At 34.2% G+C, this 15,244-nt stretch overlaps 3 protein-coding genes across 3 annotated transcripts; 1 reads left to right on the top strand and 2 right to left on the bottom strand.

Moving 5' to 3' along the window:
• Positions 1 to 463: 463 nt before the first annotated feature.
• LOC103497911 (uncharacterized) lies at positions 464 to 4,718 on the top strand. The gene is made up of 12 exons (XM_008460313.3): positions 464 to 904; positions 1,040 to 1,204; positions 1,295 to 1,413; positions 1,689 to 1,763; positions 2,590 to 2,683; positions 2,771 to 2,830; positions 2,993 to 3,058; positions 3,146 to 3,244; positions 3,358 to 3,402; positions 4,183 to 4,285; positions 4,381 to 4,495; positions 4,580 to 4,718. Exons 1-11 carry the CDS (start codon positions 782 to 784, stop codon positions 4,467 to 4,469), a joined length of 1,038 nt encoding a protein of 345 aa, XP_008458535.1. The 5' UTR covers positions 464 to 781; the 3' UTR covers positions 4,470 to 4,495; positions 4,580 to 4,718.
• A 931-nt stretch (positions 4,719 to 5,649) lies between these two features.
• Positions 5,650 to 7,982, bottom strand: LOC103497913 (BI1-like protein). The gene is made up of 4 exons (XM_008460314.3): positions 7,604 to 7,982; positions 6,599 to 6,712; positions 6,189 to 6,346; positions 5,650 to 6,043 (listed from the first exon to the last, which is right to left on the bottom strand). Exons 1-4 carry the CDS (start codon positions 7,857 to 7,859, stop codon positions 5,837 to 5,839), a joined length of 735 nt encoding a protein of 244 aa, XP_008458536.1. The 5' UTR covers positions 7,860 to 7,982; the 3' UTR covers positions 5,650 to 5,836.
• A 2,576-nt stretch (positions 7,983 to 10,558) lies between these two features.
• On the bottom strand, positions 10,559 to 14,978 carry LOC103497915 (protein ABCI12, chloroplastic). The gene is made up of 8 exons (XM_008460318.3): positions 14,338 to 14,978; positions 13,890 to 14,006; positions 13,465 to 13,701; positions 13,137 to 13,301; positions 12,938 to 13,013; positions 12,472 to 12,536; positions 11,582 to 11,783; positions 10,559 to 10,866 (listed from the first exon to the last, which is right to left on the bottom strand). Exons 1-7 carry the CDS (start codon positions 14,695 to 14,697, stop codon positions 11,631 to 11,633), a joined length of 1,173 nt encoding a protein of 390 aa, XP_008458540.2. The 5' UTR covers positions 14,698 to 14,978; the 3' UTR covers positions 10,559 to 10,866; positions 11,582 to 11,630.
• Positions 14,979 to 15,244: the final 266 nt, after the last annotated feature.

Here is a 15,244-nt window from a genome sequence, read left to right as displayed (position 1 = left end):
TTTTTACATGATCGTTTATATTTGGCTATTCTAATCTAAATAATTATTTTCTTGTTTATACACGGCTACTCTAATCTAAATGTTTTTTTTAAGATTTTATTTTTTTTACATTACATTTGACTACTCCAATTTAAGTGATTTTTTTTTCAAGATTGTTTATACACAATCTTTTAGATTTTGCTATAGGAAAGACAAACCTGATATATTTAAAAAATGACTAATTTATGGACTTTGTTATACTGACCGTAAATTTGCTATTTTCTTACATTTACAAAAGTTCCCAATATATTTTTGTAACAATTTTTCATTTAAAACAATTACACATTTATTCAGCCTACGTCTAAGTCCACCTAATATTTTTTTACGACAAACCGTTAGGTCAAACCGATACATCGAAAAGCCGGGAAGGAACGACGTCGCTTCAGTTCTGTAAAGAATCGGAAGAGTCATCCTACTCCTATTCATTGCCAAACACCCCGCATTGTTCTTCCCTCGTCCAGTTCCATCGTTGATTTCGTAATCATACGCCATACTTGGAAGTTGGGAATAATAAAGCAACGTTCTATCTTTCTCATTTGTTTGATTATTAAATTAAACAAAAGAAAAAAAATGTGAATGTTTGGTTGAAGATTCCGTCACAAATTTTCACACGAACAATTGAATACACAGAAGCTTCGCGACGAAGAACGTCGCTTCAGCAAATTCCCTACAATTCAACGAAGATCGCTAGGGCAAACGTTGAGGAACCACGGAAGAGGGAATTTGATCTCGGCTGTTGATCATGTCGTTCTCATTCTTCAAGCCATCGAGGCCTAAAACCCCTCAAGAGGTTGCCAAAGTCATCAAGGATAGCCTTATGGCTCTCGATACCAAAACCGTCGTTGAAGTTAGAGCTCTTGAGAAGGTTAGTTTCGTTTCCTCAAAATTTTCGGTCGAGGATAATTTGGAGTTACATTTAGGTTTACGGGAATTGTCTGATGGAATTCATTTGTTTTTGAATTGGAGGTTGTTTAAATGTATGAATGGTCCTTTGCTTCAGGCTATGGAGGAAGTTGAGAAGAATTTTGTAACTATGAGATGTATGCTCACTGGAGACGCGGAGGTTGAACCCAATGCGGATCAAGTTTTACAGCTAACGCAGGAGATATGTAAAGAGTGTGTTATCGATCTTCTAATCCATAAATTGCCTGTTCTCGGATGGGAAGTGAGTTATATCATACATTTCTAACAGCGGATTGCTACGCAGAATGTTCATCTTAATCAACCTTTGATTGACGATGTTTTTTTAATGTAGGCAAGAAAGGACCTTGTCAATTGTTGGTCCATATTGTTGAAACAAAAGGTTGCCTCCACTTATTGCTGTGTACAGTACATTGAGAACCACTTTGAGTTGTTAGACTTTCTCGTTGTGTGGTAAGTTCAAGGATATCTCTTTCTGGAGTAGTTTGTGTATCGTAAAAGAGTCAAGTCATGAATATATATCTGCTGAATAGGGAAATTCATAGGCAAAAGCAATTATTTCTCTTGCAGACAATAGTATGATTTTGTAGGTGGCTTTATTTCATTGACCAACTTATACTATTTGTGTAACTGCTGAGATCATTTCACGGAATGTTTTAGATCAGTACAAAGTTCAGTACTACAATCTCCAGTCTGCTTACAGCGTTCCTTATACCTGTTACATGCAGCTATGACAACAAAGAAATTGCTGTGAACTGTGGAAATATGTTGAGGGAATGCATCAAATTTCCAACACTTGCAAAGTAAGATGCACGTTCTTGTACCATTAAGGTTTCGTCAATGTGGTATAGTTGATGGTGCTACTTTGCTCTTCAATAAAAGTTTGATGCTACGTTAGAATGTAGGTATGGAATTTCTATAGCTCCATATAAAGTCTTGGCTGACAAGATTACAGAGAAGTACTATACAATTTTGGAAGTGCAAGGACTCATTGCTATTTTATTGGCATGTTTGTACACCAGTAATTTTAGTTTCATATTTTTAGCATTTTTGTATCCTTGAATTTGGTGGCCCAAAGCGATCACATGGCAATCGCTGGATAGGCATTCACGAATACTATCACTCCTTCATTCTTCATATTTAATAAATCTATAGCGTAATTTCATAAGAGCAGATCCTATTTGTATTCTAAATTTTCATAGCGCTTAAGATCTCTATTTGATTTTCATGTTTCTTAAACCCATTTTCTGAAATTGTTGAACATTAACTTTATTGGACATGTGCCCCTCTTTTAGAGTCAATTACCTTATGAATTTGAACTAAAGGTTACACATGTGACATCATTTAGGGAACTTTCCACTCATTACAATTTACGGAAGCAAGACTCTCATTGGAAAATTTTTTAATGTGGTATGAGTCGCATGACAGCCACCCTCTAAACTATTAGATGAGTGGTGAAATCGTAACTTTTTGTTTCACCTCTATATTGAAAAGTATAAAGCCCTCAGCCACATTGTACCAACCTCATTTAATAATCTTTCCTTTTAGCTGTAGATGAGAAAGTTTACATTTCAGTTTATGAGAGGGAAGTTCATTTCTTCACAGTTTATTTTTGTAGTGATTTCTCAGGTACATATTGGAGTCTGCAAGTTTTGAATTGTTCTTCAAGTTTGTGGAGTTACCTAATTTTGATGTTGCATCAGATGCATTTTCTACGTTTAAGGTTAGACACAAGTTTCTGTATAGTATACATTAGATTGGAATATCCATATTGCAAACAGCAAACTTGAAACAAGTGCATATCTGGCAGGACCTGCTTACCAAACATGCTGATATAGTTTCCGACTTCTTGAGCTCTCATTATGATGAGGTATGTTTAGACTCCTGGTTGTCTGGAATCAAGATATAGATTTAGCCTGTTTCTCTGAGTTTATCTTCTCCTGATACGGAACCTTCACCCACAAAGTTGTTTCTTTTTTTTTGTTTCTCTGACTCCATTTCTTTGTTCATATAATGAGATATTATTTTTCAGTTCTTTGACAGATATGAAGCGCTCCTGACATCTTCCAATTATGTAACTAGAAGACAGTCGTTGAAGGTGATTGGCTCTATTAATCTCCTTTTATATGAGTAAATACCTAACTATACAATGTTATGCTAACAAATGTTTTCTTTTTGAGTTTAGCTTCTATCAGAATTTTTATTGGAATCTCCAAATTCCCAAATAATGAAGCGTTACATTCTAGAAGTTCGGAACTTGAAAGTAATGATGACTCTATTAAAGGTAATGATTGGTAGACAGCTTTTAGTGTTTATTCAATTTGTCAAACATTTTGTGCTAATATTATTTGCCATGGATGCTCAAGCTTTTTTCATATTCTTGGTTTTTTCAAGCAGGATTCCAGCAAGAACATCCAACTATCTGCTTTCCACATATTCAAGGTATTGTATGGTACTTTTTTTATTGAACTTCTGTATGCCATTAATCCTTACCTCGCTCAGGATCTACTACCATCGATTTTGCCTTTTCTTTGCGTCTTGATGGTTTAGCAACCTGCCGGCTGCAGCACTCTTAAAATGGTTCAAAAAGTTTTGTTGGCGAGTAGTGACCTTAACCATATCAAACTTCAAGAGACATTCAGATTTTAAACATTTAAAATGTATGTGTGTGTATATACATCAAATGAATTATGAAAATTCAAATTTTGTAAAGATGAATAAGTGGAGAATAGAGACCTATAATTATTCCTAAATAAGCTATACACACACAAAAAAAAAAAAAAAAAAAGTTGCATTTTTAACCAATTTATACCAATTTTGAGAATTTTTTGAACTTTCATGTAACAAGTTTATGAGAATCAACCAAGTGTCTAATATAGTCAATTACTTCTCAATTGAATTGAGTGAAGCTTTATTCTAGAGGCTTGATCAAGAAATTTTGGAGCCTTCTAAGTGCTCGCTAACAGAAATTCCTTTTTCAAATAGATATGAATCAGTCTGATTTCGTTCAAATTTGATGACAACCATAGCGTTAAACTGCAAATAGAAATATTTACAACGAGAAGAAGGCAATTGGTTTACATGGTTAAAATCAATTTTTAGTTTGATATGGTCTGTGGATCATGCTTGCTTAACATTCTTTTGGACCACCATTTGCCCCTCTCATTGAACAATATGTGATCGTGCCTATATTGTGGATAAGTTTGTCCAATTCTTTTGCAGGTTTTTGTTGCAAATCCTAATAAGCCACGCGAAATCAAGCTTATTCTGAGTAAAAACCACGAAAAGCTTCTGGAATTGCTTCACAATCTCTCTCCTGGGAAAGGTTGTTCTAGTTTATAAATGGCAAAGCATTGTTGTCACGTTCTATGCTCCCTTCTTATTAGCTTAAAAATGGCGATGTTATGTTTGATTTTACAGGTGCTGAGGACGAACAGTTCGAAGAAGAAAAAGAGTTGATAATCAAAGAAATCGAAAGAGTTACACTGATGCAACGTCTTGATCGTTAAGTCATTTCTCCCACGCCGTATGTTGAGTAAGTTTGCATATAAAATGCATTGAGATATTTGATTATTTGTCAAAGTTCAAATTATTAATGTATACATATTTCTGTTTTTAGTGTATGCTATTTCCATCCATCCATGATCCAAATGTACTGTCAAACAACGTTGTTGCGAATTGAGGGTGTCTGTAATTAATATTGCGTGAAAAGGCACTATTCGACTAAGAAATGCCATTTTGTGTTCATCTTTAAAATATCTACTATTCAGCTGTCTTTCTTATATGACATGTTTTTATATCGAATCTAAGTCCCCAAACTTTCAGAATTATTTTGTCGATTTTAAATTTTGTATCTAATTGGTGACTTATTGACTGTGATTTTATATCTAATAATATCTTGAATCCCGAATTTAATTGATTTATAAGATATTAGTTTGAATTTTTGTGTGTTTAATAAAATCTTAAACTTCTCAAAATTCGAAGTACATTTAGTTAGTTGTCTTCAAATTCACTTTTCCAAGCAATATTTTTATGTTTGTTCAAATTGACTGTTCAACCGACCATATGGTTCAAATTGACTGATTGACAACTCGGTTTTAGAGTTTCTAAAATCAAAATCTGATCGTCGATTGTACTACTCCAATCGTCCAATCTCAGTTCGTTCGATTTCAGTTGTTCGTTTTGGTTTTTTGACCCATCATGTTTACCCCTATTTTGTGATATAATTCAGATATTGAATTTGGATTTAAAATTTTAAAATATAAAATTCTATTAAATCTTAAATAAAGATAAATGTCAAGAAATACATTGCATACAGTGAACTTTTCATTTTTTTAGGTAAATTTTTGAAATATATTAAATTATATAGCATTGTAAAGACCTGTTACAATTGAATAACATGTAACGTACTAAATTATATAGCATTACAAAACTCGATTTTGGTTGAACAACTTTTTAAGATTTATGAGATTATAACTGTAATTATATATAAGTGGAGCTCCATTTGAAAATGACAGTTTTAGAATCACTTCAAAAAATGCATAACCACATGAGTTAATAATCATGGTTAAATCGTCAACACAATTGATCTTTCCCACAAAATTTAAAAAAAAAAAAAAAAAAAAATTCATGCAAATTCAACAAAAGTTCCAGCTTAAGAATTTACAAACAGGATATGTTAACAGTCAATTTAGCTGGACAAATTGAACTGATATATCAAACTTCATTCAGTCACAATAAGAACTAAAAGACAACATGAAAATACTTCAGAGTATTATGTACTTTTTTAACCGAAAATTATTTTTAAACATACATATATATATAATAAGCAGCTGAACGATTGAGCCTGAATTCAGGTAGAGAAAACTTTGTCCACCTAATTGTCTCCCTGTCTCAGCATCCGCAAAATGGTGAGGAACAAGTTCAGGATATCAAGATATAGGGTGATTGCAGCCCATATGTAGTCGTCATATGTAAAGCGCTTGATCAGATTATCGGTATCGTATATAATGTACCCCGAGAATATTATCGCACCAATTCCACCGTAAACAGCAGTGGAAGTAGGACCGAGAGGGAAGAATGCCTACAATACAAAACAATAAAGCATACACTTAAAAATAGACGTTACAAGTGTTCAATACCCTACAAGATTGTTTGTGATAAATATAAGACTAGAGCCACTAGAGCTAGGGTGGATTATGAAATAGCAAATGGGGAGTGAAAACAACCTGAATGAAGCTAGTGAGGAGGAGAATCATTAGAGCAGTAAACAAAAATGGTCCAAGATAGCTGAAGTCCTTGCCCTTCTTGGAGGCCCAGAAGGTGTACCCAGTTAAGGAAGAAACTACTGCTGAGGTCAAAATTAGTGCTTCCAGCACAATCCTGCCTGCAAGTACCAGAACAGAATCACAAATTTCAATACCAGGTCATTAAGGGGCGTTTTGGGGTTGGAAAAAAGTGTTCAAAATAAATTTAAAAGCATTTCAAAAACTATTTTGATCCAACCACTTCAATCTTGAAAAAATGACTTGTACTCAAAATTAAACACTTGAAATGATATAAACCAAACACTCTCTAGAACAGAATTATATCTTATCATTATGTCTACACAGTTTACTGTGGTTATACTGATACTTACCATCAGTGTTCGCACAGCTGACACCAACTGTGAGGCTAAGTGTAGCCGTAAAAATTCCGAGGAAGACAAGGTTCAGAGGGTGCTTCTGCCTGTAAATGTACATGGGCCAAAGTACTGCAAATATTTGAAGTTAGTGAATGATATTGAACCATAATGTTAATTCAGAAAATAAATGATTCATATCAACAAAGTTGATAGAAAAAGAAAGACAAAAAACTGAAGAAGTACAAAAAAACAGACCAAGGAAGTACAGGGAGCAACGCCATTTGTTGAGAACCAAGAACAAAGGATGAAAGTAAAATGAAACAGGAATTGCAAAGTAGAAACAATATACAAGTTCTTCACAAACATCCCCTTCTTGGAGGTGATCTCGATAGACATTGTACTAAGTAAAACCATATATAGCAAGTAACAAGAATGATATATGGAAAGTTCATCACATTTTCAAAGAAAGAAAAGTCCCTCTGTTAGAGCTTCATCTCCATTCAAGATGGAGATGGGCCAACCGATTTTTGGTTCATGAATTATTGGCCTTGATACAATAACAAAACCCAAAAACGAATCCACCAGAAGTATCTTGAATGAGCAACCATTCTGAATTTTCAAAGCATTTCCGTGCTCGAACGCAGAAACCAGATTGCACGGAGAACAAGCCAGAAATATATATCGGAACACAATCTAGAATCGATTCCCAGCAGTTTTTCTTGCTTAAAAATAAAGTAATCACAGATTGCATCGAAAAATTATTCTTCAAACCAAATTAAAGAATCCTACAATCCACGAACAACAAAATTCTATCATCAATTTGACCCTCTACCAAAAATAAGGACGTCGATCTCAGAAGACGACAACAACGGTGACCATAATTCCTCAATCGACATCCCAAATTCCGATCCAATGAAATCACAAAATAAATCCACCCAATTATTTAAAAACAAAACGAATCCGATTAACAAATAAATAAACGAGGACCTTTCGACAACGATTCGGAAATTACCAACTTACAAATTAGGGGTAAGAAGCAGAGGAACAGAAGAAGGCCAGAATTTCCCCGGAGAAGGTCGTTGATCGGAGAGTACAAAACGGTGACGGAGGAGACAATGGTGGTGAGGACGATCTGCGCCGCGAGGATTCCGTAGACCTTACGAATGAAACCCCATCGGAGCTGATTCTCGCCATAGCTCAAACCTGGATACAAGGTCTCTCCAGATTCTAGGTCTACTTCTCCACCCTTGTTGCTCACGCCCGTGTACCCGAACATTTCTCTCGTTCTTGCTCCAAAATTTTCTTGCCGATTTTCCCGAGAAAATTTCTCCCTGAAAATCACAATTTCTTCTCGGCTCGATTGGCCATCACCACCGATAAGAAGGCCGATTGCCTTAGAACTTTGATCTGGTCACGGAGCTGTGACCCTTGAATATCACAGCCTTCATCTGGTCGTTGGATCATTGGAAAAAGTTTGTGTCGGTTTGTAGATCTGACGGTCAGATCATCTCACAGAACTTAAACGGTGATAGATTTGGTAGTACGTTTAAAAGGGTGTCCCGTCCTGTCAGATTAGTGGCTTGGTGCCCGTTGACGTGACTCGCACCTTAACCGTTGATTATTGGAATTTAGAATTTCTTTTTGGGTTGTTAACCAATAACCTAACTTTTTTTAACTTCTTTTTTATAAAATCTAAAAGTTTACTGTATTTTATAAATATTTTGATTAATTATATAAAATTCAAATATATTTCTATTATTTTTTATATAGTTTAGAAGTTTTAAAATTTTCATAGTTTAATTCTTTTAATCTAGTTGGTGTTTTATTTTATTAAAAATATGCGTAATTGAAAAATCGAATATTATATCAATTGAACTATATAATATTTATTTTGATAATTTGATGAAATAATATTATTGTCAAAAAATATTGTATATTCCTATATGATACATCGTATATGTATACGAATTAATAGGAACCATCTTTATTAATAATATAAAAAAATGTTTAAATATTATTTTGGTCATTGTATTTTTAGTTTGGTTCATTTTAGTCTACATATTTTTAAAATGTTTATTTTGATCTATATATTTACAACACACATCCCTAACTACAAAGATGACACACATCCTCAAACAACATATTGACTCACACGAACGTGAATGTAATTTCAAGCGCATAGTATTTGCAAACTTTTTGACTAGGTTATAAAAAAGATTGTTATGCAAAACAAAGAAAGGTCTAGTTGAATATTCAAAACCATTGAAAACTTCGGATGAATTTTCCTTGGTTACTTACATTAGCAATGGAAACTAAGTCCAGTTAAACCATATCTTTGGTGTTTGTTTCTATTAGCATGGATAATGGATAATTTTTACATTTCTTTTTTACCCTTGATTTTTCTTCATAACTCTCTCATTTTACCCATGTAATTTTTCAATCCACATCCTTCCTTACAACTCCAACGAGAACAAACAAGTTGAAAAAAATATTTGCACCTTCTCACTTCCCCAAAGAATTTTGTTTGACACATTACTTCTCATCTCTTCCCATAATAACTATACATTTTTCAAATAATAACGAACTTTTTATGTTTTTCTTTTCCCCATCTCCATTTAAAAGAAATCACACGATAGAAATCAGTTTTCGTTGTTACTTGTAAATAAATTATTGGATCCAATATTTGATTTGTTAATGTTCGTTAGGAAATCAAAGAAAAAAAAAATAAAGATATTTTTGTAAGTTTAAAATTTGATTACTGTTACCATTAGTAGAAAGTTTCATATTCAATGGATGTGTTTTCACGAAAGTACACATCCAAAATAGAAAAATATCATATTCTTTGGACTTTCATGAAATCTACTTACAAACATTTATGTTTTTCTTTTGGCTTCATCTACATTGGTCAAAATATTGCAGGAGAGAAAGAAGTTTGTAAGAATAACCATTATTTTGATTCAATTTATATTCGTTGTTATGAATTAACGTGGTATGATAATATTTAAGATAAAATTAAATTTGATGAAAGGCAATCGATAAATAAATGGACAAAGTGATTCACACCCTAAATAATCTCATATGTTGGTTTCCAAACGAGAAGCAAATAAAAATAACACTTACCTCCAATGGATTTTAATTTGAAACTCATATAAAACTTTATGCTAAAATATATTTTAATTCTGACGGACAATCACCCTTCTGTCCTTATAGGGTTTTTTTTTTTTTTTTTTTTTTTTTTTTTTTTTTTTTTTTTTTTTTACGTAAAAGATTTCTTTTTAGAAAATCAAGGGATTTTGTGAGAGAGTTGGAAAATTAATAAAATTTGATCTAGTTCTTTAATTTTAATTTCGTAACTCAATTTTTTTCAATTTTAATCTCTGAATGCATATTCTTTTGATTATTTATTTACTTGCCGTACATTTAGATAAAGGTGATGTATATAACAAAAGGAAAATTAGTTTAGGCGGAGATAATATGAAGCATTAGCAAATCTATAAATCTAGAAATTTTATATAGGAGAGATACTATATAATAAACACCACCAAAAAAATCAAATATCAAAAACTGCAATGGTAAGATTTGAATCCACAACCTATTAGTTATAAAAATAGGAGTACAACCATTATACTACAACAACGTTTTATTTAAAAAAAAAACATTATTTAATATATATTATAATCTAACACTTTAAAATTAATATTAAAATACAAAAACCGATAATGTGAGGGGAAACACGTGCCCCACTAACTCTTTAATAAATCTGTCCCTTTGAGAAAATTAGGAAGATGTAATTTTGATCGTTTTTGCTTGAAAAAAAAACGTGTTTGATGTTTTTGCTTTTATTCTAAAAATTATAAATGGAGAATCTTTAACTTTCTTAAAAATATATATTTCACAATTTAAATATATAATAATATCAAAATTGTTGTAATTTGTTCTTAAAAATTACAAGATATATTTCCCGGAAAAATCTGCTAAACAAAATAATTTGTAATTAAGTAGTAATTTCCAACTAAAATAAAATAAACAGATTTTGAACATATTAGTTTTCCTACAATAAGAGAGATTTCCCTCCCTAAGTTCTAAGGAATTAATCTTTATCTTTCACTTCCAAAGTATACAATCAAGGGAGCAGAGGAACACCCTCCTGAGCTCTCAACAACATAAATCATGTACCATCTGAATCCACCCAATGAAAGTTTTCATCATGTCCCATCTAAGAAAAAGTCATGGGATGAGCAATATAGATCTCTAGGGTTGAAGAAACATGTATCTATTTTCACCTGTTAAACCAACAAGCAACCAGAAATCAGAAATGATCTCAAAGTTTTATTACTGTAGAGATGAGTTCATAGTTGAGAAGACTAAGTTTATAGTTCATCCAGTGCATGTTATGATATGGTAAAATGTAAATGTTGATGCAAGTTTCATGAGCATGTGTTTGTATAATATGCAAGGTTCAAAGTTTTAACTATAGATCAAAATGAGCATAACTTAATTGGCATGAACTTTGTACTATCAATCTCGATGCAAAGGTTTGATTCCTTACTTTACATATTATCAAATTATTAAATTTTTAATATGGATTGTGTCACTGACTCATCGATAGATCTTATTAAGACTTAACTACTACTCTCTCCCTATGTATATATATACATATCCCGTATATTGTTAAAAATAGTGAATTTTCAACTATAGGTTGTGTCACCGACTCACCGACATCAATCAACGGTTAAGAGTTAACTGCTACTCTTTTCCTTAAGGTTGGATGTTTAAATATTTAACCTATGTGTGTAACACAAGAAAAATTAAGAATTTTTTTATATTAAGCTCATTCTGGGACCTCTAAGCTGGTAGGACAAAAAAAAAAAAAAAAAAAAAGAACTCAAGTCCCTGGCCGATGCACCCTATAAAAATAGATAATATGCTTTCAAACAAGAGGCTTTTCAAGTAACAACTATACTAGTCCAATTAAGGGGTGTCATTAGATAAACTCACTTGCAACAGCTTTAGCAGGAGAGAAGATGGCAAAAAGTGGAAGTAGGTATCAGACGATGACTTTGTCAAAGAAAACAGAAGCACTGATGACACCAATCAAGCATAACAGGGAGAGAATATTTGCCATTCTGCTTGATGAATTTGATAAGAAATATAGCTTATGACTGCTGCTATCTCCTCGAAAACCTCTTACAATCATTGCCTGCAGTGTGCATAAGACATTGAGTCAAATTTTGATCAGCATAAACGAACATAAACCGACAAAAACAAAAAATGTATACTTCCATTGGGGTTGTTCGTACGAGGTTATTATACTTCCAAACAGCATGAGCCACAAATGAAGGTCTATCATTAAGTTGCTCGTCACAATAGCAATTGATCAACTTATAAATGAACAAGTACCAATATTTGGAAGTTAACCGTAAAAAAAACAGAGAATTGAGAGCTAGAACGCCAGTAACAAAACTGTATTTATTCTCTAAGTGTACTTGTCTATTTTGCAACCTTATCGTATCACACAATCAATGTTAAAGTATAACTTTTACCCAAGGCGATCTTGATAGTCAATTTCTACTTTTTTGTTCCTTTCAACAGCCAAGGGCGGGGAGTGGGAGTCCACTTCTTGCACTATGATCATGGCTCAGTCTACTAGTGCACCGAGCCTTTGACCACTCAAAAGCTAGCTTTAAAAGACAACAAAGACTTTAAATTATTAAGTTTTTAACCTGGGGTATGAGCCAAGACCTTACTAAGGATCCTGGGGTATCTTGATAGTCAGTATGTAAAGAGGTCCTAAAATAAAATTAATTAGAAATATTTAACACTTACGAAACACAGAGAAAGAACAGACAAAGCACTCAGTAATTTTAAACAGGCAGTGAATAGGTTACCTGAGAAATCTGCTCAGCGTGGCTAAAAATATTTTTGAAGATGCGACGGAGATAAGTAAAGAAAACTGCAGGGTTAACCAAGACAACCAAAATAAACATTAATGATACAATAATTTTAAACAATAATACTTTTGGATGAAATGTGCAACATATTAGCATCAAAACTAACATTGAAGATCATTGAACTAGTCTCAATACTTTCTATAATGAAATGCTTCAAATCATGAAGGAATTGCACGGTAAATTTGAAGGGGGAAAATGATGCCCCAGAACCAGAAGTTCCACGGGAGAATCTACATGATTAATAGAAATAGAATTCAGTGTAGAATCAAAGTTAGGCGCTGATTGAAGTGTACATTAATCATTTCTAAGTCTACAAACCATGACACTAGTTTCCCCAAACAATACGAGAGTTCAATTAAGAAGTTTGAATGAATACATGTGTTCAATGACACTGGATGCTTACCATCAACTGTCTCCATTGTGGTCAACATTTGCCAGTTTATCCTGCGGGATACAATTCCTAACGCAACATTTCGAACCTGGCAACACATGATTCCTTTTGTAAATGCCAAAAACATTAAAATAATAATACCACTAACAATCCTCACAAAGATTTATCAATCATTAGAAATACTTTTGTCAGTAATTTATTGATCTCTTACCTCATCAAACACGAGACTAACAAATCTCAAAGAAAGTAAAAGAGTGAGTGTGATTTCAGCAACTGGAACACCAAAATACCCCAAAGGAAGCATAAACCAACGTATCGCAAATGCAAGTTGTTCTGGGGCTGTAGTTGTGAGGCAGAGACTTGCACTTTGGAAGACCTTCGAGAAATATCAAACCAAGAGTTGAGATCCCTTCAGGCAACTAAAAGCCAATTAATTCAACCTTGTTTCCACCTCCTTTCCTCATCCCAATACCCATTTCAAATAATGTGTACAGGGAAAAAAAATAGCATGCAGCTGATAAAAATAAGATTCAACTTACAACAAATGTTAAACATGCTGATGTACTTGCTATTGACAACCCTTTCCTCGTAAAAGTTAAAGGGCCAAGCTTTGCAATTAAATACGAGTAACCTCCCAAAGAAGCAGGGAGCTCGGGCAATCCCATCATTCCAGGTGGAGGAGTTCTTGATTGGATGAGGGGTGGCACACCGTCCGCACCTAGCCCCAGCATGACGAACAAAATCCCTGAGAGTATAGACACTCTTCCCAGTTGGTCCTAAAAAGTTAGAGAGTCCCTCCACAATTATCACATTACTCAATCCAGTATTATAGAAATGTTTTTTCTTTAAAAGGAAACAAAACCCAGTATTATAGAAATGTTAACCATAGGCATTGCCGGTATCCCAAGGTTCCATTGCTTGAAAGAAAGATAGTGATCATATTTGGCTTTTAAGCAAAGTGTACCTTCCATAACTCGGTTGGAAGAATCCATATGGATAGAACAGCCAAGAAAATCACAAGTCCAAAGCGAATAGTGATATTTGATCTAGCTGGTAAAACAACAAGAGCCAACAGCCATACCTATCAAACAAAGACAAACAGTCAACCAGAATTCATAAAACCAGTGGTTGGAACTTGGTAGACCAACAAAAGCCACAGTAGAAGAATTTGCAGATCGTGAATGAGTAAAATATGGGACAAACTTCAAGAGGATAAATTCATTACAAATAAAACGATTAGTCAAGTGACCTAGCTTGTGACGCTTTACAGCCAACAGCCATCCAACATTTTTCCATCCAGAAACCACAAATTACTTATCAAAACAACAGCAAGATTATAAGAAAAACCAGCAATGACATGCTGCTGAAAGGGATAAACAGATCAAGAAATGTCCAGGCAGATTTTTATTTACCAATTTAATTCGCGGGTCTACAGAATGAAGAAATGTGACTGGCGACGAAACGAACTGGCTGATTGGGCTGGCGGTTGCACTGGCAATCAAGCGCAAAATTTTATCGGCAGCTAAAGCTCCATTGGGTAACCATTTCAGCCACTTCTCAGTTCCAGTATCATCACTCTTCGAAGCTCTAACTTCCAAACTTCTCTTTCTCACTGGCTTGAGGACGATTTTCCAGTAAACAGGTGCTCCAACTTTGCCGGAATTTAGGGGTGAAATTGAGGTGAGAATTGGGGAAACTAGGGATTTGGGAATATGAACGGGGGACGGAAGAGCATAGCCGAGTGTTTGAAAAGAACTGTACAGACAGCTCATGGAGAACGAATCGATGAAGAAGAGGCTATGCTCTCTCTTCGGGAGTTTAGTCTGTTCGATGTCGTCGGAGTTTCTTCTGGATATGGCGGGAATCCGTTTTCCGGCGATTCCGTGGGATTTCTCCTTTGAACGTCGATAAGACGACAGATCGTCTCGATCTAATTCGTCGACGTGTCGTTTTCTTCTCTCTCTCCTTGTCGACGCAAAATTGGAAATTCCGAAATAAGCCGACCGGCTTGGTTCGGTTCTTTCCGTCTCGTGAAAAACTATCCAACGGTTGTGCATTGACCCTTCCAAAATTCGTGCAAAATCCATTTAATAATTACGAGCAACATTGGGCCAAGGCCCAGTTTAAACCACCGAAATAGGCCATACAGGCCCAAACGGTAACGTCGCGGGAAAAAGAACATATGAGAAGAAGACACATGCACGCGCTAAGTAACGCGCGTGTCGTCACGCGCAGGAAGGTCGGAGAAACGGAGACGGGAACGGAGACAGATAGACATCGGATGTAGAAAGGCGGCTTCGAAAATCGAAAGCCCAATAC

The sequence above is a fragment of the Cucumis melo genome, chromosome 11 (genome assembly GCF_025177605.1).
Source record: "Cucumis melo cultivar AY chromosome 11, USDA_Cmelo_AY_1.0, whole genome shotgun sequence".
In the NCBI taxonomy this organism is placed as follows: domain Eukaryota; kingdom Viridiplantae; phylum Streptophyta; class Magnoliopsida; order Cucurbitales; family Cucurbitaceae; genus Cucumis; species Cucumis melo.
Note: the sequence above shows the minus strand (reverse complement) of the source record. Positions and strands in the feature narration are given on the sequence as shown.